Source organism: Miscanthus floridulus, chromosome 19 (assembly GCF_019320115.1).
Source record: "Miscanthus floridulus cultivar M001 chromosome 19, ASM1932011v1, whole genome shotgun sequence".
Taxonomy (NCBI): Eukaryota; Viridiplantae; Streptophyta; class Magnoliopsida; order Poales; family Poaceae; genus Miscanthus; species Miscanthus floridulus.
This window is the reverse complement of record NC_089598.1, coordinates 33,152,668-33,176,197: the sequence shown is the minus strand read 5'-3', so window position 1 is coordinate 33,176,197 and position 23,530 is coordinate 33,152,668. Positions and strand designations below refer to the sequence as shown.

Below are 23,530 nucleotides of genomic sequence, written 5' to 3'. Positions count from 1 at the left end.
CGGAATCTAATCAATGGATTATGTGGGTTTACAATACAATTTAATGTTTCAATATTTTATAAGGGATTGTTTATAGGATTTAGGGCATGTTTGTTTCCAAATAAATCACCTACTTATAAGTTAAAAAGTAAAATAAGTGACTGATTTTGCTAAACACCAACAACTTATAAGTCACCCCTGCTTATAAGAAATAAGCTGATTCACCCCTGCTTAAAACTTATAAGCCACACTTTTCGCGTGGGGCCCACACCTTTCACTTAACAGGCATGAGCTTATAAGTCATCTACAACCAACAGGCATGACTTATAAGTCACTGGTTTTCAGTCACCTGACTTATGGAAACCAAACAGGGCCTTATGGACTTAACTATCACACCCGAGCACGCAGGCAGAGAAGTAACGCTTGCACGGTCTCGCCGAAGCTTCGCGGCAGTGGAGCTCCCCTCTCTCCTCCCCCCCCCCCCCCCCCGCCCCCTCCCGCATGCAGCCATGGCAAACTCCGGCCATGGCACCCCCGCCCCGACCTAGCCCGACCGCCCCTGCCGCCGCCAGCTTCTCTAACCACCCATCGACCATCCCCACCGCCTGCCTCCCCCGCTGGCCCTTGTATACCCCACCAGAGTTTGGGGGAAGAAGGGTGGGGCGCAGCTGCGGGAACCCTAGCGCAGTCTCTTCTCCATGCGACGGCGTTCTTCGTCGGCGCGAGCGCAGGCGAGTAGGGCGAGGTCTGACGCCGTCTTCTTCTCCAGCGACGGCCTTCTTCTCCTGCGCGGTCAGGCACTGTCTTCTTCTCCGGCGGCGGACTTCTCCGGCACGGTCGGGTGCTGGCGCTCCAACGTGAATCGGACGGCTACGTGAACGGCCGCGACGGGTGTGCGCGCTACGCCACCGAATCCTGCGCGACCTGGAATAAGGCCCCGTTTAGATCCAAAAATTTTGGATTTTGGCTACTGTAGCACTTTCGTTTGTATTTGGCATTATTGTCTAATTATGGACTAATTAGGTTCAAAAAGTTTCGTCTCGCGATTTCTCACCCAACTGTGCAATTAGTTTTTTTCGTCTACATTTAGTACTCCATGCATATGCCGTAAGATTCGATGTGACGGATACTGCCGCAAATTTTTTTAATCAGGCCGTGAGCATTTCCGAAGGTTTATTTACGACGTGAGTTATTGGGTTGAGCGGCGGTGGCATACGTGTCACAATATTTTATAGGAGTAAGTGCGATGAGCAAGGTCGATGACACGTGGGGCCAAGACATGCGGGGTCAATTATCAGTGACAGTACTATCACGGGGGGGGACAGTTGTTGGCATCTGTGTGCAGTATGGCAGGAGTATTTCTCTTCTTGGCGCACTGCAGGGCAGCATCGCCTATCCTTGCCAACACCCATGATGTTACCAAAGATTTTTCTATTTGACATATAATTTGTCCCATGTATTCTTTGGCTTGCAGTTTAAACTGGTGTGCATCTACTCATACACCCATGGCTTCTGATGGCCCGTCACCCGTGTTCCAAAAATGTTTCGTTCAGCATTTAAGTAAATATCCTACTCTGCTCTGAGAACTGAGAAACCATCTACACGCGAGAATGAGATGAAATTCCCCTTCTCATGAATCAAGGATAATCTTAAGCATGTTTCATTGAGGATAAACTAATGATTTATTTTTACTAATTAGTTTGTTTTTTAAAGGATTCGACAGGGGAGACGGAGGGCCTCTTCACTGTGGCTTTAAGCCGCTACGACAGCAGCGAAGGTAGGGTATTACATATTGAACACACTGTGTAATGTAATATGTTCAATCTCGTGGCAATCTACGGGCCCAAGAGGTCGCTAATTCACGACAAACTACAAGTAGGCGATGCAAGCTTGGATGTAGATTCCGGAACACGGTGTCATTGCTATGCTTTTAGTGCTCCCAACAGCAGAGGAGGAACATTGGCACTGTCGTTGCTGAAATTTCTGTAGGAAGAAAGGAGGTCCATAGGCTACGTAATCAGTGTCTCAGCACCATCCACATGGCTCCAGAAACTCCACAGCAAAAGGGAATACGAAAATTATGTGGTTTACATTCTTAGTTCCACGATGGCAGAGGTCGCAGCAAGCATCATCGACAATGGATTTCCATAGGGAATTTGCTTTGCGCTGGATTCAGTTTTGGGTCAGTAACGACCCGAAGAATTTGACTCTGAGGGTGACATAACTATGCCATACAAAGTAGTGTACGTCATTGGCTGCCCCGGCACTGATGAAGTCTCTGTAAACGGTGACATCTGATCCAATCTGAATTTTTCTCATAATAGCCTATGTGTATAGTATTGTGAGGTTGTGGAGGTTTAATTCCACCTTGGCTATTGAATGTGGGTTAGACCAACATATAAAGTTTCTAAAGTCCATACCGTTACGGAGGAGGAGGGCACGACTACCCCTTTGGGCTGGTTGGGTGGTTTTTCCTAAAGAGCCCCTGAAGTTGCATGTTGTAACCAATGACCCCCCAAATATTCAGGAGAAAATAGAGCTGCTGTCACAGGCCATCGGGAGTGAGTCTTCTTCCATATATGTATTTTAATAATATATGAACTCCAAGTCGCGCGGCCGCAACCTCCTCGACGCTCGTGTGGCCGATGCCTCTCTTCCGCGAGCCTCCCTTCCGCAACGTTGAAAGCGCATGTTGCAAGAGTATGTTTTAATTGATTCAAATTCAGATGTTTCAGAGATATATGTTGCAAGTGTTTTATATGGATATTGCAAAAATGGATCGTGATGTTGCAATAGTTTTACATGTATGTTGCAAGCGTCCGTTCCAAATGTTTCATCTGCTTTTTTAGACATATGTTGCAAGTGTGCTTATTTAGATGTTGCATATGTTTCACACATATGTTGTAAGAGTATGTTTGTAATGTTTCAACTGTTTTAGTCTTATGTTGCAATAAGTGTTTTCACGTTGCAAGTTGCAGGTGTTTTATCTGTATGTTGCATATGTTTCACACACATGTTGCAAGTGTATGTTTCAAATGCTTCATCTTCCTCAGACGTATGTTGCATTCACGTGTTTCGAGTTTCAGAAAGAGTCATGGGGTATGGCTCGGGCGCCGGGAGAATGGGCGTGGCTAGCCAAGGTCCAGCGGATTGGGCCGTGAAACAGGCGCAGGGCGGGGCGAGACGGATGGGGATAGGGTACGCATGTGTGGCGGGACGAGGTAGACTGGGAAGGACTGCAGCGATACAGTACGAGTGCGGCGCGTATGTGATAAGTGTTTTTTTATATATATTTGATATAAAAGAGCAAGGAACTTAGACAAATTCAACGGCTCCTCGTTTGTGATTGTGCTTTTTTTCTCCCCCTGTTTATGTACGGCGTGCACACCTGCAGTTTGCAGCATGCTGCATGCACCGAACCAAAGTGAAGCTGAAAGAACAGGGGACAGGCAGGCGGTAGTAGTACAAAAGAGCTCAGCATGGCTCCAGGTGGATGAGCTGGGTGGCGAGGAACACGCCAAAACTGTCGCTGCCATAAGCAACTGACGTTTGCTCCGATCTTCAATTTCGATTCATCTCCCCTCCGAATTCCCCTGGCTGAAGCAATGCCGGTGTTGACTATAGTCTATAGCTACAGAGCTGCTGCCCCCTGCCCTTAAATCCCTCGATCTCAAAAAGTCACCACTTGATAAGTTCAGTCAGTCCGTGATTGCGGTTATGTGATGTGATTTAAAAAACTAACAAGTTATGGGAATCTTTGCTGACATTATTAGAAGAGCCTCCAGCCCTTTTGTTAGAATTAGTTGATGTTTTGCAGTGGCGAAACTAGAGTAAACTAGAGATATATGCTTGTCTAGTTGGTGCATAAATTTGTGTCATAATAAAAAAGTATATCTTATAATGTGATTTTAGAGGGGTTGTATTTACTCCTCCTAAATACAATATAGCTTCAATTCGTCCTCATGTTTTGAACAGCTGAATTGACTCCACTCAATTGTATCTGTAGATACTAGATGTCGGGAACATGAAGTAATCTTGACCTGAGTGAGTAAGATTGTGCTGTCGTTGGTGCTAAGAAAAGATGCTTCAAATAACTCCACCTAAGGTTAGGTCCAGGATCGATAAAAACTGTACCTGAAGCATCATGTGCATGGAAACATGGTGAGCAATTGAGGTACCCCCATTAACCTGTGCTGTCATAGCAGCAACTACAGTGGGTGGATAGTCCGATCCGCATTTGCGCGAGAAATGTTTGCCTCGTCAGTAGAGCAAGTACTACACTATTCCCTCCGTATGAAAAGGCAGCCACGATAACACCAATACGAGCCTTGGCCTCGCAATGACGATAGATGCGACTAAAAGACGCGGGACGCGAGGCGCCATACGGGCGTCGTGAGAGCGCACACGTCCCCCGCGCACCAATGCAAGGCACTACCGGAAAGCAAAAGGAAAGGAAAGCTGAGTTCACGTCGGCGGCGGCTGCTTTTGCATTGGTGTCCCTTGGATCCTGATGGTGTCACCATGAACTCCACTAGCTCCGGGGTAGGCCGGGCCGGCGATCTGCTTTTTGCGTGAGTGAGATCTTGCATCGCATGCATGAGAAAAATGCGCTGTGATCTGCTCGGTTACCATACCATGCTGGTGATCTGCATGCGTGCTCAGTGGCCTGGCCAGTGCGATGGCCTCCGGCATCCCCTGTTCCTCCCATTGGCCATGGCCAGCTGTGTGCCCCATGACCATGCATCACGGGTAGCCAACAGCCCCTGTTCGCGTGTGCTTATTCAACACTACTTTTCAGCCATGGAACAGTATTTTCCTCTCACAACATTTCAGCGTAAGCCAAATTTCGAGCAGGACCAAATGTGGCAGGTGTTAGAGCAACATGAACATAGTTAGAGGTTACCCTTGAGCTGTTAATAAGCCTGATACTCCCAGCGAATGCTCTGTGAGCTAAAAAAACAAAGGAAATTTAAACATTGCACTGGAGGTTCAGAGAAAATTTGGTCCATAATTGATTATACTGTTTATCTTTGTTCTTTCTCATTTGTTCATATTATAATTTATAAAGCAATACTAATATACATAGTTTGAAATCTTTAACCGGTTACGATAGACTTTAGTTATAATTAATTACCCCATATGCATTTCCGTTCACATTCATTGTTTTTTTTTCCTTCACGCCACACCATCATGTGTGTTTTCACAAGAGTTTAGTTGAAACCTTACATTGTTTAGGTGTTAAACATGGAAATCAATATACCCATCGCTTCATACATATGTATATAGGGTGTGGCATCATGTGTCTATATACACCTTGGTTAGTTTTTTCTCTATTAAGAATGGCCAGAATGGGTAACTTAGAAGTGTATGAGTATTTTGGAACATTCTCGTAATTTTGAAGTATATGAATGTGGGTCTTTTATGCAAAATTTAGAAGTTATTTTTAGCTTATTTTATTAAGTAATGAGTAGATGCAGATAATTTAGATGCTAATTCAGGGATCTCTTTATGTTATTTTTCATGATGGCATAAGTGGGCAACTTACATGAAAATGAAGGGGGGCTACTTTAGGTTTTTTATAGAGGAATATTAGCATCCCTCAGTTCCAATCTCAATGGCCTAGATGAGACGTGTTAATCCCTTCATCCCTAATAATACGCTAGCACTGGGCCCCAATAGGATTTGGTGCAATTGAAAGGTGGACAAAGGGAAAAGGGGTTCTCCATCTCTTGTTAGACCTAGATGAGATATGCTAGATGCTCTGAGGGCACCCGTAATGGTTAGATCTAGTTATTAGCTCTAAGCCAACTTCTCCAATAGTGCTAACCTTTAGCACATAGCTTTTAACATGGATAGCCCCACACGACACTCTCACATAACTTTGAAATGCGTGTAAGAGCTTAGCTCTTAATCAAGAGCTAGCTTTTCTCTCTCTTATATTAAAATATGAGAAAAAATGCTTAGAGCTAGCTTAAAACCCAATTGTTGGAGCTGCCCTGAGGGGGTGAGATTGAGTTTGAGCACACGTGCACCAATATTCTCTTTATGCAGTTGATCCTTTCACTTTTCATAATGGTTTAGGTAATGAAATAGATCTAATGGTTACCATTGTCAACAATGATTAGATTCAGAGTCCACCAAATTGATGGCCAGATATATATTTATATTTTGTTTGTGAATTTTTAGAATATATCTCTTTGTCAATTGTATCTCATAAATATTAATATGGAGGCTCTAATAATTAGTAGTAGTAAGATAAGATGGCATATCAGTATCCCAACCACTTCATCTCTAGATGTACAAAACTTAGGGATGTGTTTGGTCCCTTCTCACAGATACTCTCACCTACACACTTGGCTATTTTGATTCTTTACCCTCATCTTTTCTCCCAATTTCTATCAAGGTGGTTGGTCATGGGAGTGGACTCCCTTGGTATCTTAGATCGTTAATGTAGTGAAAAAAAATCAGGAATTGGTTCATTTTTATTAGGATAATATAGAAAACATAAAAAGTTTCTACATTCCAAAGGGGCCTAAGGCATGTTTCGTTGTTGGCCATGCCAAGCCAAATGTTAGTCTTGTCCAAGAAAAATCTAACCCCTGTTTAGTTGGGTGCTAAAAGTTTGGCCAAACAAGCCTTAGGCCAAGATTTTAGACTATAAAGTAATTTTTTTTATTTTACAAGTTCGTTAGATTTCTTATGATTCAACCTCCCCACCCATGTTCACATTTCCAATTCAACGTGGGTGCTTATATTTTCTGCTAATAATTATTTATATCCCTTAATAGCGAGACACCTATGATGTCAGTCTCAAGATCTAAGTGACTATATAACTGCATCTTAAAATCTAAGTGTGTACTATGTTTTGGAGAAAAAAAGTAAAGAAAAAATCATTTTGAGAGGCACAAAGATCTCCATTGGGCTGAACTTATCAGCCTCCGAGGCAAACAAGACCAATGGCCGTCTTGGCCCAACCAACTTCTTACACCTAGCACATATGGCTTCCCATGCTGGCCCAGATTGAACCTATAAAGCCTTATTTGGATGTGCATATGTTAAAATTTCTACTTACCTTAGCCCTTTGGTTCTTAATCCACATATTTTGTCCAATCCACCGTAACACGTGGATTGAAGTTTATATACATAAATTCAAATAATGGGATGGCACTACACGGGACATAGCATGGGCACTACTGGGGAAAAACCCGAACCCATGGTTTGAATGCTGGTGGGCAGCAAGCCAACCACCGGCTTCTGCCAACCGCACTACGCGCGGTTCTCTTACTGTCATCTTGGAACTCGGAAACAGATTGATATTAGTCTTTCGAGCAACATGTGGCTACAAAGGGCAAGTTAAATAGTAGTGTTTATGATTACTCCAATCTACCGACAGATAAATTCTGAAATCAATATTTGTTTGCATTTCATACGCACCACAATTATAGGGAGGCCATGTAGTTCTTGGTAACATTTCACATGAGTTTCTGAGGGCCAAGGTATGTAGTTCTAAAAGATAGTACACACTCCGTTCCACATTATAAATCGTTTTGTTTTTAAATATAGACATAGCCTATATCTAATGCATTGCAAGAGCTACGTCAAAGCAATATATAATTTAAGAGCAATCTATAATTTAAGACGGGGGGAGTATACACGTCAAAGTAGTATTTTTTGAACTCCGCCGAATTGGACTAGTGGCCAAAAGGGAGGATTCATTACAGCCCTGCTCAGCGAGGGACGGAACCATATTCGCTTGTCTTATAATCCGTACTTTTCAGCTTGTTTTTTTAGTCGAAACAGTATTTTTCTCTCACAACAAATCAATCGGAACATTGTTTCAGCTTATTTTTCCAGTGAAGCGAACGGGGCCAGGGTAGGGCTTGAAATTGAACATCCAAGGAGTCCAAATATTGAGCCAGTTGTCAAGTCAGGTTGTGTACTTGAATCTTGCCACTGAAAAGAACGAGCATCCAATGCCGATAACATACATAATCCTAATCAACTACAATAGTATAAGATGAATTAAACATTCAGTAATCTTCAATCAGCATTCTCACACATCCTCAAAATAACAAACATGGCAAATAAACATGCACTGGTTATAGACCGCAAAGTCCATTCCGTATGAGAGAACCTAATAACAGCATATACTTATTCTGTTTACACCCCTTTACAAAGACAAAATTCCAGGGTACAAAAAAATAAACGAATGAAGCATGTTACAATCAGTACAAAACATCTGAGAACTCATCTGTATATCTCACAGGAGGCAGCAAACAACTTTCTCTGCCTGCTATTTACAATGATGCACAAACAGGGTATAACGTTTAGCAGAGTCCAAAACAAGAAACCACTCAACCTCTTATAGATCTTTAACTTACAGAGAACACCTAAATTATGTAGGTATACAGTTATTTGGACCACTGGAACTCGATTTCCAGGTTCCTATTGGGGCCGCTTTTGCTCTCGGGTAGCAGGGTGTACTCTCCCGCGACCGACCCCAGCATGACAACCCTGTCGATCTGGATCGTCACTTTACCAAATGATTTCTGCAACCACAAGTTTGAGATAATAAGGACTCAATCACAGTGATGTGAAGTCGAAAAGGAATGTAAAGTGATTGATGTGCTACATCTATCCTATTATCGCACCTTTCCAAATTTGCTGTTGTTTTTGCAGGAGATATGAAGCTTCTGGCCCTTGGGAGGACTGTCAAATGCCCATGCAAAGGCTTCATCCCATTCAGGTGTTGCACCAGTCGAGACAATCTATGAATTAAGCCATGTAAGTTTAGGTCAACAATGCTCCATGCAATAAAATTAAGAATGTTCAAAACCAATAGTGAAAGAAACATGCCAATAAAAGCTAATGTAAGCTGTAGCAAGATAGTGTCAGAGCAAGGACAAGGATACTGAATAGAGAAGGACCAATATCCCTAGAATCAGAAGCACAATGATTTTTGTGTACCTTTGTCAGCCTTGCCGGGTTATTTCCAAGAGTAAGCTTGCAGAAGGCACTAGGATTTCCAACTGATTGCCTTAGATTATTGCCACGTTTTATCGTAACAGTAAGAGTCCCAGGCAAGCACTGAAGAAGCAGTTCAGCCTTTTCTTGAAACCGTGGTGGGCCAGACTGTATCAAGTACTGAAGTAGAGGGATAGCTTCTGATGCAGCGACTGATTGTGCTTTAAATACTTCAGCTGGGCAAGCTGACCAAGCTTGCCTGAGAAGATATAGTGAATCTAGTGCTGCTTCTTGAGTTGCCTCAGAACCAGTTTTAAGGGATGTTACAAGATGAGGAATACACAATGTGGCAGGTTCAGTGACTCTCAGACGAGGGAAGTTACTAAGCAAAGCATTAAGTGCTTTGAGATACTCTTCATTAGCACTTCCAGAAGCCCATATATCCTTTTCAATAGAAGCTGCACGAAAAATGTAAGCATTAGATATATAAAAGCTGGGTATGATTGTAAACATATATATATTCCAGCTGGCTAGGAGAGATAACCAAACTAATAAAAGATGGCCTCTTGGGCTATATACATTCATGCATGAATGCAAACGCTTGATTATTTTCCTTTATCTAAAAAAAGAAAAGACGGCCTCTTTTTACATATTGTACAAAAAAGAATGTTTGATTAGAACTCGCAAAGTAAGCATGAACTTCACAAATGTGACATGATTCATGTATTTGCTAGACAACAACAACATAGCCTTTCAGTCCCAAGCAAGTTGGGGTAGGCTAGAGTTGAAACCCACCAAGAGCCCCAAGTCACGGTTCAGGCACTTCAATAGCTGTTTTTCAAGCAGTCCTATTCAAACGTAGATCTCTAAGTATATCCCAAGCTTTCAAATTTCTTTTTATTGCCTCCCCCCATGTCAATTTCGGTCCTCCTCTACCTCTCATATTATTAGCTTGGCTTAGGACTCCACAATGCACTGGTGCCTCTGGAGGTCTCCTTTGTACATGACCAAACCAACTCAACTAATGTTGGACAAGCTTTTCTTCAATTAGTGCTACCTCTAGGCGATCATGTATATCATCATTCCGAACTCGGTCCATTCTTGTGTGACCACAAATCCATCGCAACATACGCATTTCTGCAACACTTAGTTATTGAACATGTCGAATCTTTATAGGCCAACATTCTTCTCCATACAACATGCCAGTCTAATCGACGTTCTACAAAACTTGCCTTTTAGCTTTTGTGGTACCCTCTTGTCACAGAGAATGCCAGAAGCTTGTCGCCACTTGATCCACCCTGCTTTGATTCTATGGCTAACGTCCGCATCAATATCTCCATCCTTCTGTAGCATCGATCCCAGATACCGAAAGGTATCATTCTTAGGCACTACTTGACCTTCCAAACTCACATCCCCCTCCTCCTATGCTGCTCCGCCAAAGTCATATCTCATGTATTCAGTTTTAGTTCTGATCAATCTAAAACATTTAGACTCAAGGGTCTGTCGCCATAACTCTAGTTTCCTATTTACTCCCGTCTGGCTTTCGTCCACTAACACTACATCATCAGCGAACAACATACACTAAGGGATATCCCCTTGTATGTTCCTGGTAACCTCATCCATTACCAAGGCAAAGAGATACGGGCTTAAGACTGACCCTTGATGAAGTCCAATTTTAATCGGGAAGTAATATGTGTTACCATCGTTTGTTCGAACACTAGTCACAACATTGTTGTACATGTCCTTGATAAGGGTCATGTACATGTACATGCATTTGCTAGACATTACTTAGAAATTCCTTAAATCTCATACTAAAGGATATTGACATCTTTAGCATAACAGGCATTGGGCGTACCCAGTGCAGAGAGCTCCCACTCTGTGCGGGGTCTGGGGAATGGTTCTAGTGGCAAGCCTTACCCTCGCCTGTGCAATGCAAGGAGACCGCGACTCGAACCCGGGACCTTCCAGTCACAGGCGGTAAGACTCTACCGCTCGCACCAGGCCCGCCCTTCTTTAGCATAACAGGCATTGATAACAATGAATTTGCTATGCAAAATGAACATGACAGAACTGTACTGCTGCTGACCTCTCACTCTTTGTTTGCTGCACAGCAAATTTGGCAATAGGTCATTCTCTGTTGTCCTAGTTGTAACAGTAGGGCAATAGGCCACCACTGGTACATTAGTTGGTAGCTAATACATCAGCCATGTCTTGGTAGTGGGCTGAGGTAGGAATTATACTGCTAGTACTAGGAGTAGTTGGGGCTGTACTCAGCCATGCTTATGTGTACCTTATAGTTGGTACATGAGTTGTATATACTCTACCTCTATGCAATGAAAACAGGCAATTCAGTTGCCACAAACCAAAAGAGCAGAGCTCTGGCCAACGCTGGTGCTTGTGCTATGTGTGGCTGTGCTCACCCCTTCTTCTACCTCTAGCCATAGTGAATGAGTGTGTGTACTGGTAAGCTTAGTGCTTACGTGTGCAGGGCAGTGAGGGACCAACAAGAACAAGAAGGGGATATTGTTTACCAGTTATAACTCTGACTGTTTCACTGGTCGCATACTCCTGGATAGTGTGATTATTGAATAGAAGTTTGACAAACATTGCTGCCTGAACAGAAGTGTCAGGATTGCTTGAACTGATAAGATCCAGCAGGACCTGGACACCACCGGATTCTGCAACTGCTCTCTTATTTGCTCGGCTGTACATGACTAGATTCTGCAAGGCACAAATTGCTACCACTTTCATCTCTTCAGTTGGTTGGTCTTCAAGAAGATTGACTAGAGCGCGGCATGCTGCAACAGCATCAGTAGAACGAGCAAGACCTTCATTTTGGAAAAGATCTCCAAGGGCAAGAGCAGCAAGCAATCTTCCCTGTTGAGATTGTGTCTGTGGATCCAGAAGGTACATGGACAATGGTGCAATAGCATTTTTAGCAGCCTTTGCCTCCCTTATTCTTACATTGTTCAGCAATGCCTCGATTAGTCTGGCAGCAGTTTCCTCACACTGATGACTCCTCAAGAGATCAAGCAATGCTTCCACAGCACCACTTTCAGCCATTGCTTCTGCACTTGTTGAGTCATCACTCTCCAATACAAGAAGGGCATTCAAAGCACCGACAACAGTGCTTTCAGTTCCTGACCTGAGCAATTGCACTAGTACTGCAACAGGTACCTCAAGAAAAAACTCTGTACTGTACTGTAGAATGCTAGACAATACAGATGCTGCAGATTCCCACACAACATGAGGCAAAGGTGGGTCAGATTGCAACAGCACTTTGGACAACTCAAAAACACCACCCTCCTTTGCAATTGTATTTGGCCAAGCTATTGCAAGGTTAGCAAGAGCTTTTATAGCTCTCTGCTGTAAATTTGGCAAACCTGAAGAAAGAACTTGAATAAGAGGAGTAATCGCCTGCTCTGTTGTTGTATCCTTTTGGAGGTGGTCTTCTAGAAGAAGATGTGATAGGAGTTCTGCAGCTAATTGCTGCACAGCTGGTGGAGATGAATTCAGTAAGGTTATCACTGGCTCAATAGTTTGGCGAGGTGTCAAGTTATAATCAGCACGGCATTCAGGATGCTCCAAAATATTCACAAGAACCTGCAATGTGCTATACTGCCCTTCAGGACCCATGTCCGCCTTAGAAAGCAAAGAGAAAAGAGGTTGTACTACTTTGGCTGCAGATGGACCTTTTGCTATGGTAGCATTGTTTGTCAAAATCCGAAGCATTTCTGACAATGCAATGCAAAGAAAATCTGGAGCGTCATGGAGAATATCAAGAATGCTCTCAATTACACCAGCCTTGACCATTTCCAATTTGCAAGCTGGTCTGTCCTTTCCAAGTTTCACCAAAGCTCTAGCAACTGCCTCATGAAGCATGTAGTTTTTGCCATACAAAAGCCCGACAAGAGGAATGACAGCTCCATGTGCTGCCACTAATTCTGCCAGTTGCTCGTCATCTAGAAGCCTATCCAATGCACGAACCACAGAAAGCTGGGCAGGGTTAGCTTCACTAACCAGTAAACCAACCAGGGGTTCCACACAACGAGCTGCCGCCATTGTGGAACGGATCCTTGTATTGGTAAATAGAACACAGCATAGTTCTGCAGCATCTCCTTTCAACTCCACTGAACAGTCAGAAGAAAGAATCCGGCACATAACATCTACAGCATTCATCTCAACATCCGCAACCGCAAGTGCTCTTGAAGGATTGTCAGAAAGAAGCCTAACAAGGGCTGATATAGCTGCATGCTGCTCCCTCTCCATGCCAGTACTCAGAATCTCCACAAACGGTTGAATAGCCTGCCTAGCTGACTCACTGTTCCTCACATGGTCAGCAAAAAACAAACTCTCTAATGCCTTTGCAGCACTGTAACGTGAATTCCTTCCTCCTAGACGAAGGACTGCCACAAGTTGGTTAACAACACCAAGTGCTGATTCATGGTGCCTTATTTCTGGACTACTGAAAAGAATGCCCAGCAATTCAGTTGTAGCTTCTTCTGTTGCATCTTGTGGACTAAGAGATAAGTATTTGGTAAGTGCTTCTAGGATTCCAGCTTCAGCCATTAGCTGCATGTTTGGGGGGCAATCAACAGCTAACTGGGTCAGAAGACCCAAGGCCAAGAAAGGAGCACCAGGTCTCTCAGGAATGGGTTTAAGTAGATCAACAAGAAGAGGAATAGATTTTCTAGAAGTTGCACCAACCCTGATATCATCAACTCTGAATAGCCTCTCTAATGCAATTTGATCAGGGTTAGGCACCAACATGAATTCCTCTGATAATTCCAAAAGATCAGCTATATCAACATCAGCACATCCAAGCAAAGATATAAGTCCAATGGCTGCCCCAGAATTAGCAACAGCCAGAAGAGTTCCTCTGCTACCATTGCAGATCAGACTTGACAAAGCTTGTGCAGCAAAGTACCTGTATGCTGGCTCATCTGACCTTAACAAGTTTGAGAGCACAGGAATGGAATGCAATGCTGAGTTTGATCGAATTATCTCTCTTTCTTGGAATAGCAAAGCAAGAAGCAAGGAACAGACCCATGAGGTGCTATCTTCTTCACCCTGACAAGAGCATGAACATACGTTAAGGTCAGCAACAGGCCTGCGGCAATTTGAAAAAAACTTAACAAGATACATGCAGCAAGAGGATAAATAGCAGGTAAGCCCAAAAAATTTTGACACAAGCAAGAATGAGTTCCGACAGGTACTTTCAGGCTTTATATTCCATATGTATGATAAAGATTTTTTTGTAGAATACGCAGGAGAGCTGCGTATCATTGCATTAAGAAGGAGAAAACAAATTACAACACACACACCACGCTCACATCAACACACAACCCGACCCAACAAACACCATCATCTTATATTATCTATTAGCGACCTCTAGATGGAATATAAAGATTTTAGGCAATTCCAATGTAAACCTGTAACTAAAAAACAGATGCCTAATGGCCTAAGTACAAATGCCAAATAAGTGACCAGCACTTTTTTTTTAAAAAAAAAGTGCCACACTAGGACATCGTATCCAACCTTTTAGACAAAAGGAATGTAAAAAGAAATCCAAATTTACTTTTGGTCATGTCTGATTTTGAAGTGTTTGTACAAAGAAGATGTACTGCCTTACAGTATGAATAATAAACCCCAAACAGAACTTCAATAGGATATATGGATGTTATTGCGGTACTAAATATATTTATATGTCATGAGTCTCAAAACAGTACTCTAGTAAATAAGATTGACAAGCATGGTATCTATCAATGTAACAAGGAACAGACCCTCCAATTCCAAATGTTAGGTTGTTTATAGGATTCTAGTCAGTCAAACTTCTTTAATTTGAGCCATCAATATAAGAAAAATGCAAAGATTGATAAAAACATGATTGACATTACTCAATTCATCATAGAAAATGCTTTCACAATGTATATTGTACTAGTTACAGGCAAAAGTTGCATGTCAGAACGTCATCTATTTCTGGGAGTTGGGAGTATATTTTTTATCAAAGTTGCAAATCAAAATGTCATTTTGAAGACTGTGTGGATGTTCTAAACAACCTAAACTTTGAATGAGAGAGAGTAGCTCTTTAGCAATGATTATGCACAGACAATACCAATCTTTATGACCTCAACCAACAATAACCCCCTCAAATTATGTAGAATTAGTTAGTGCAGTCCCATATTTCATGGTTAAGTATCCAAATTTAATACAGGGCTCCAAGAACAGCAAGGATTAACTAGATTATTTTTTCTATGTACAATAGATGAAATGCTTACAGCCAATTTGGTCAAATGCAGTACTCCAACCTATCAATAAGTACTTTAACTTTACCACTTATTTCGGTTCTGGTAACTTTATTATTCTAGATAAGAAGCAATGAGTTTCTGAAACAAAAGTTTCCTCCACAATATCACTTGGAAAACTAGGGCATCAAAGCATTATACTAATGTGACCAAATAAGTTGCAATGTAAAGCAGAAAGACTGTTCTAGGATGCTATGTAAACTCTATTATCTATATGTAGTTTGTTTTCGTACTGTAAAATTACTGAAGCATAGGAGACACTAGCATTCACCTACCAACTAGCATTCATCAAATGATGATAAAAGAAAAAGGTAATGGAAATAAGTAGAGCTTTCACATACCACATATTGGAATGCATTTTGTGAAATCTTCTCGGTGAGCATTTCAACTGCTCCCGCTTCTAGGAGTTCTGCTCTTGTTTTGCTGTCATGACGAGAAAAGACAGCAAGTAGCCATAGTGGAATCATGTTGCCTGAGATTACAGCAGTACGGCACACAGTTGCACCATCACTGTTGTTTTCTTTGGAGTGTCTGGAAATTCTAATATCTGATATGCTTTCACTGCTGACATTTTCAGCCGGCGTGTTTGCCATATGGATCATACCAATTAAAGAATGAATTAGTTGAATATACAGACTTGCATCATTCAGAACCTCTATTTGCTTCTGACAATGCTCTTTTGCAGCACAGACGAGAAGAGCACATCCACCAACTTTAACTTTAAGCATGTTGGAGCCAATGATGCGCCGTGTGATAGATGATATGCAACCTGGAGTTTCAGAAACCAGACCACCGACAACATCATGTTGGTCAGAACAGAGCCTAGACACAACTTCTATGGCTTTATCTTGTAAGGAGGCTGCAGCATCAGCAATACATGAAACAAGGGGAAGTATCGTGTGGGGGTTTTCTGCAAGAACTTCCCAGGGAGCCTTGGTATGCCCACTTGACGCCTTTGATCGCGATAACAGCACCAGTGCATCAAGAACTTCTGATGTTGCAGCAGCTTCACCATTGGCAGCTTCCAAGAGCCCAGCTAGAGCAAGGACAGACCCAGAGCGGTTAATAGTATCTGAAAGTGGCTGATTAATAGTTCGGCACTGTAAAAGACGAGCTATTGCTGCGGCTGCATGAGTTCTTCCATCAATAGTTCCCTCTCTTAGCACACGTGTTACACGGAAGAGAATTTCTTCAAAAGACACCTGGAGGGATAATTCCTGATCAAGGAAAAGATTTGCCAAAGCTCTAGTCGCTTGTTCTGCCACTTCAATAACTGAAGAATTTGCAAGTGAAACAAGTGGGGTTAAGGCATCCCGGCCAATTGCAGCAACCTCCTTATTTTGCTTAATTGAAAGAAAAACGGCAGCAAGGCAACATGAGGCGCCCATCAGTATTTTGTTAGACTGCATATCAAGCAGCTTCATTATCGACCAAAGTGTCTTCACTGCAATATGAGTTTCTCGCAGGTCCTTGCGGCAATGAAATAGACCAGCGAGAGCAGTTGCTGATGTAGCCTGAGTCTCTTCCTTGGGTGAGCTTAGAATTTTAATCATTGTCTCAACCGCATCATTTGCTGCACTTCCCTCATGTAGAATATCATTAAGTGGTGCAACAGAAAGCAAGCTTTTCAAAGCATCCAGAACATAAACTTTTGACTCAGGCTGTTCACTTGTTAAGAGAGCAGATAACTGACTAATAGTTCCTGTATCTGATTTGTGGATGAGATGATTCAGTGTTTTAGAAGCTATCTCCTTGCCATTATCACTTCCATTTTTCAGAAGCCATAGTAAAGCAGGAACAGCATCAGCACTTTCAACACATGCTCTTATGTCTTCACTGTGATTGCATAAATTGCCAAGGATGGTTGCTGAATCTTCTTTAGCTTTGGGAGATCCAGTTTCCAAAATTTGAACAAGTGGAGGTATGCCACCAGCAGCAGTGATAGCCCATTTGCTCTCATCATTCTCCTTTGAAAGAAGTGCAAGCAGAGCAACAGCACATTCCTGCTGCTGTTCTGAGGAAAGACCAAGTAAAGAAATCAATAGCTGGACACCTTCACGGCCTTGCAGAGCTTGCCATAGGTCACAATCCTTCTTGCAGAGAGCAAAAAGTGATTTCGTGAGGTCATCTTGCACCTCAGTAGCTGCCATGGTTATTAAACCAACAAGCAAGCGTTTTGCATCAGAATCTGCTAGTGTCTTGCAGAGAACCGGGTTACCATACAAGCTAGCCAAAGCTTCAATTATGCGCTCTTGCACAAGGAAGGGAACCTTAGGCTTAAACTGCTTCAACAGTGTCTTCTCAATGTCAACAGGATCAGAAGCACTGGTAGACTCTGCATTTGTGTCATATATCATCAAGGCTGAGGCCAATGCACCAAGAGTATCTGCAATCTGTGCAGGTGAAGAACATGACTCGAGACTCTCACCAAGGCTTGAGATTACATAGGACAAACCACCAGATATATTTGCTAATGCACACATTGCATTCTCTTGCAATGCTTGAGCAGATTCACCTTGCATGAACTCCTTTGATGGAGCAATAGTAGCATTTATAAGAGCAGGAATACCATTAGAATTAGCTATCTGACGTCTAGCCTCTTTACTCTGTGCAGAAAGGAACTTGAGAGCCCCAGCAGCCTCAGCTCTAATAGAAGTTTCATTGCCAGGACCAAGTAACTTTAAGAGCTGCTTTGTTGTTTCTCCAGATAAAACTTTAGAACAAACAGAAGAGTCTTCCATCATCAAAGACCCAAGAAGATAGCAAGCATTTGCAAGGGTATTTGTTTGTCCAGAACTAACCAGCTTTATAAGTATATCAACTCCACCACATTGCACAGTTGCTGACCAAAACCCCTCTGTATTCTTTGATAAATTCTTCAGTGCTCCAGTTAAAAGGCCATCCACCAAACTCTCACTCTTGAGACTAATTTTAAGTTGCTCCCACAGTACAGGAACAACATTTTCTGTAGAGAAAATCTTTGATCCAACATGATCCCTTATCCCACCTTGTGAAACTGCATAGATGGTTTTGGCAGCTGCGGTTTGGCTTTCAGCTGACTTTGATCTGAGAAGGGCAAGCAATGGAGGGATGCAACCACCAAGTAAGACTTTCACCCTTAACTCCTCTTCCTTGCAAAGAGACCCGAGAACAGTGGCAGCCAGCATCTTAACTCCAGATGGTCCAGACCTAAGGAGAGATACAAGTATTGGAACAGCCTGTGAATGCGACCCAACAGCTCCGAATGCAGTATCACGAGTTTGAACAAGATCTAATAACTGCTTCAAAGAGCTCTCTTTCTCCTGTGAGGATGAAGAACTCTGTCGTAGCTGCTCAATACACTGAGCAATGCTTGAAAGTGTCTCCTCATCCTCCACATTAACTCGGTTCCTGCAAATACATACAGAATTATAAGATTCACAATTCTAGTGTTCTACAGTTACCAACAGCTCAAATGTGTTGCATATTTGCATCAGCGTAATTTTAGCTCTCGAGAACTTTCAAAAGGAAAAAAAAAGTGACACTAAAAGATACACGATTGAGGTCTATTACTTGAAACGTATTTTGGAAACAAACTCATAAAGGGTTGAATGATATAAATATTCATACAATACAACCTCATGTCCATTACAAGCCGACAATTATGCACATAATAGCAATTCCTATGTAGGTAATTATGCATATAATATATTTACTTTATGTGAATATTAATAATTTAGTTGTGGTTACTGGTTAGCAGAGGTAAACTTGTATTGAACCTAGAGCAACTGTACCATAAATTTTAGTTCTCTCTTTTTTAAAAAAAAAAATCATCAATTGTTCCCACTAAAAAGAGAAGAGCCTGAGCCTTTGATCTAAACAAACGAGAAGAGACTCTAATGTTTCCCGATAGTGTTCTTAGTTGGCCATTAGTATCCTGTAACATCTATTGCTAGACCCTATAGGCATATAATCCCACCATTCTCTTTTCATTTTTGAATTGGGCAACTAATCTTTACAAGCTTTGGTCCAAAAAATAAACATGCATAAAATTATTAATCTGTGACATGAAAATTATACTAGCAGGATTCCCACCACAGAATATTCTGATGCCAGTGTTTTTTTACTCCCTTCCAAATTATAGGACGTTGACTTTTCTAGATACATAGTTGTTTATTATGTATCTAGACACAGTGTATATGTAGATGCATAGCAAAAGCTAAGTACCTAGAAAAGCCAAAACGACATATAATTTGGGAGGAGGGAGTATATCTTTTGCTAAACCATAGAAGAAAAAATAAGGCTATAGAAGTTAAGTTTCTACTCCAAGCAGCACATTTTGATGATGAGTTGGAGCAAGTGATGTAAGCAGGAGACGTTTCTTTCCAAAACAAAATTGTTTTCAAAGCCAGTTATGTATCCCTCAAGTGGACAGAAAGGAAACATAAGTATTTAGGGTTTGTTATTTTGTTTTCCATTTGTTGGCCAACAGTAAACAAAAAATTTCTGGATCACTCTTGAAGGTTAACTGTGACTAATACGAATGATACGATTAAAGAGAAAATTATAGAGGCTCATGACATGTGAAACTGACACGTTAGAGTCTCATGTCTCTCTTAACTACCAAGAAGCACAGCAAAACTTACTTGCCCATTTTCATGACTGACATAGGAGTCGGTGGCTCTAAGTCTTGAACTTTGTCCACATGCCTTTCCTGTTGATGACAGAAGAAGCATTTTATTATCAAAAGTCCAAGGTGTGAATCATATAACTTCTTTAATGAGTTCATATTCATCGCACAAAGCATTGGACAATAGATTCCAAGTTCAAGGAAATGATAACACTTCAATGGTCAAATGAGAGTGCAATCTTAAAGGTATTCAAATAATGGAACCAATGCTTTATGAAATAGGTTAATGCTGAGCTTAAAGGATGTGTCGTCAGATTAATCCCACACATTTTTTTGAATGGTTAATGGTAAACAAGATACAAAAGAATGAGCATCTTCTAAGTGTGATGAAGAGCAGCTCAAAAGTTTGCCTCCTCAAAAACATGTGACCTAGGTGCATATTAAACTGCTATTCATGTCTTATAACCAAAAAAAAAAAAAAACTTGCCACACTACAGAAAAACTAAAAGTTGGAACTTCTTTTATGGTTTCCAGTTTTTCCCCCTGGTTAATTGGATGTCTGTTTCTGATTTATGTTATTGCTTGCTTTTACCCCAGGATTCTCCTGGATCATAATATCAAGCTGCTGAAACGACACAACGATAGCACTACTTCAGCATTACTTTTCAGTGAACGAACAGTGTTTTCCTCTCACAACAAATCAACATAAGCCAAATTTCAGCAAAACGGACAGAGCCAAAAACATTGTGTTATCAACCAAACACACAAACCAAAATAAATATCCAATCTCATATTCAACAGATCAAGATGACGCACAGATGCAATTACGAAGTGAGCAGTCAGTAAGCATTTTTCATGTGCTTCCATTTCATAGAAGAAGCTACATTGCATCAAAGTTAGTTTCCGATTGTTGCCCCATGGTCATAGATGCCAAAAGGAAACATACTACAAACACATGATTTAACTGTTCAGTTTTTAGCATTTGTGTCATGTGAAGAAAGCTCTAACATCTGTTCAGCCCATTTTTACCATCATTTAACATATGTATATACACAACAGATGAATCGAATCATGTTCCTGTTTTCTTATCGAAAACAAGGATGATACAAATGACAAAACAGTTTCCTAGTATCTCCAGACAGATATTGGAAACTACTCCGGTAGTCAACCTTAGCTAAATGGACTTTATAAAAAATACAGCTCCATGAAAACTCCACTTCTTATAATTTCACACACTGGGAGGACTTTTCTCCAGTGGACTGAATAGAGAACACTGATCTCGCTTTCAAAGAATATCCTACTGCAACACTATTCACAGCTACATCCAAAATGAACGAAACACCATGCAGACGAATCAATGTCTCTCAAGCGGCAGGAAAAACAGAATTGCAGCTGAGGAACGTAAGAAAGCGAGAGGCTGCCAAATGAGAAGCTCAGAGCCACAGAGTCCAAGATGAGACTAACCAGATCTGCGCTGCCATGGGTGCCACCATTGGTTCCATTGAACCGCCACTCCAATGCCGCCGCCATACTCAGATGTTAAACTCGCCGAGCAGAGCAGAGCAGCGTATCCACTTCGTCAGTGCCGAGTTTTCTCAACCTGAAACCCACTCGAGAGCAAACAAACAATTGGCGTCAGGTCAGATCCACGATGAGACACGAACGATCCAATCAACAGCCACGCACCGAATAACCACAAATTCGTTTCGGGCATGAGCAATCAACCCAGATCTAGACATACGCATATGCTACAGCTACCGCTACGATCAATCGAATCACACACTCCCGAATCGCAAAACCATCAAACCAGTTCCCACGAATAGCTGCATTTAGCGGCGATTACCCAGCGACCTCCCCTACCCGCGCAGCTGGATCACGAGCCGCCGCCGCTCACCGAATCCAGCACCCAGACCAGCTGCACTGAGCTGCACTGACGGAGTTACTGCTGCCCGCCACGTCGCGACGCGCGACCCAAACCCCTCCACCGACAAAAAAAAACACCCAGAAAACTCGAGATAAATACGGGCAACTGAAACCAGTAAGGAGATCGAGTGAGAGACCTCTCATGGAATCGCCGCGGCGTCGGGGAGTGGCCGCAGATCCAGCGGGGAGAGCGGCGCCCATACACAGACTGTTACTCTCCGGTTTTTTCCCAGGCGATTTGGCCCGGTTTAGATCTGCTTCCCGGAACGGATGAGAAGCTGCACGCGCTTCCGCTTATTTTCGATGGGAATGAGAAGCCCCCGAACAAGAGACCTTAAAATTTCGATAATTTCCGCGCCCTTAAAAGGAATCGGCGTTTATATAGCAGGCGAGCTCTTCTCTTCCCAACGACTGCCGACAGTGGCAGTGCGGGAGCAAGTTGGCTTGCTGCCAGCCATGGAGTGCCACTTTTACGATGGGGTTCCTCAAAAAGTGTAGTATTCCCTAACAAAGCTCTTCACGGGAATGTGTCCATCGGTAAAGGATGGGAGACTGAATATCGAGGAAGCGTAGGGTTTTTATGCAAGGTTGTGGCCTTTTTTTTTCTGTTGTTGAGCTTTCGTGATTAGATTAAGCAGGGAATGGATTTGTTAATTAGGGAGCACGATACGGTGGATGATGAGGATGGTGGTTGTTGATGTGTGCCAGTCTGCATGGGCTGGCTGGCCGCCGGAGCGGGAGGGGTTTTTTTTTGGGGTCGTCTTCTACGAGGTAGTGTTTTAGTTGGCGAAATTTTTGGCGAAATGGTATTGTAGCATTTTTGTTGTTATTTGATAATTAGTGTCTAATCATAGTTTAATTAAGCTTAAAAGATTCGTCTCGTGAATTTTGTCTAAACTGTGTAATTAGTTTTATTTTTTATTTATATTTAATGCTTCATGCATGCGTCCAAATATTCGATGTAACGAAAAATCTTGAAAAATTTTGCAAAATGAAAGGGAACTAAACATGCCCCAAGACAAAAAAAAAATCAACAGGTGGGAGAGGCATCTGTCAAGTCCCAAATAGCTATAAAATCAGTGACCCATGAGAGGATCCAGCACCAACAGTTGGGCACATCACATTCTCCTTTTCTTTTATGGAAAAAATATTTGTGTGATGGCACACGTAAAATGTCTGTGATCTAAATTGAGAACCATAGTCGTTAACTCTATAAGCTATTGATAAGTCACGTATTATCAGCTTGTTCGCTTGTTGGTTTCAGCCAGCCCAAATCAGCCAGCCAACAGTATTTTTCTCTCACAACAAACCAGCACCAGCCAGCCCAAACCAGCCCAGAAACCAACTAGCGAATAGACCGTATATGTGTTGTCACGGTACAATAGGTGGTACAGTAGGTAGTGCTACATGTCAATTGTCACCACCATCTTCGTGGCCCTTTTGAAGCGTAGAAATTGCATAGGACCACGGTAATATGAAAATCTCGGATTCAAGCAGTGTTTTGTGCATGCTGATATTGGCATTCAGTGATAGTAGGCTGGCAGCAAACAATACAATCCATGATGGAATTATCGTAGAGAACATGAAACATGGGACGTTCATGATTCGTGGAACATCACTTGACAGTCCGAAGCTGAAAAGCAAGCTAGTAGATCCTTCCCTTTTTTTTCCTTTCTTTTATGCCGGGAAATTGCCTAATCAGTAGCAGAAGGTTAGAGCGCTGGACCATGCCACCGAGCGAAAAGACAGT

General features: G+C 42.2%; 1 protein-coding gene across 1 annotated transcript; it reads right to left on the bottom strand.

The window, feature by feature from the left end:
* Window positions 1-8,109: 8,109 nt before the first annotated feature.
* Window positions 8,110-22,164, bottom strand: LOC136527106 (protein CELLULOSE SYNTHASE INTERACTIVE 1-like). The gene is made up of 8 exons (XM_066519727.1): window positions 21,918-22,164; window positions 21,322-21,457; window positions 19,874-19,941; window positions 15,590-18,638; window positions 11,475-14,013; window positions 8,947-9,401; window positions 8,631-8,747; window positions 8,110-8,528 (listed from the first exon to the last, which is right to left on the bottom strand). Exons 2-8 carry the CDS (start codon window positions 21,385-21,387, stop codon window positions 8,391-8,393), a joined length of 6,432 nt encoding a protein of 2,143 aa, XP_066375824.1. The 5' UTR covers window positions 21,388-21,457; window positions 21,918-22,164; the 3' UTR covers window positions 8,110-8,390.
* Between the last annotated feature and the right edge of the window lie 1,366 nt (window positions 22,165-23,530).

Bases quoted from the DNA above. Each gene is read 5' to 3' on its own strand.
- LOC136527106 (XM_066519727.1), bottom strand. From the start codon at position 21,387: ATGGCGGCGGCATTGGAGTGGCGGTTCAATGGAACCAATGGTGGCACC. The intron at 14,014-15,589 runs GTATGTGAAAGC...TGCTCTTGTCAG, and splicing joins AAAATGCATTCCAATATGTG to GGTGAAGAAGATAGCACCTC. The intron at 8,748-8,946 runs GTACACAAAAAT...CTTAATTCATAG, and splicing joins ACCCGGCAAGGCTGACAAAG to ATTGTCTCGACTGGTGCAAC.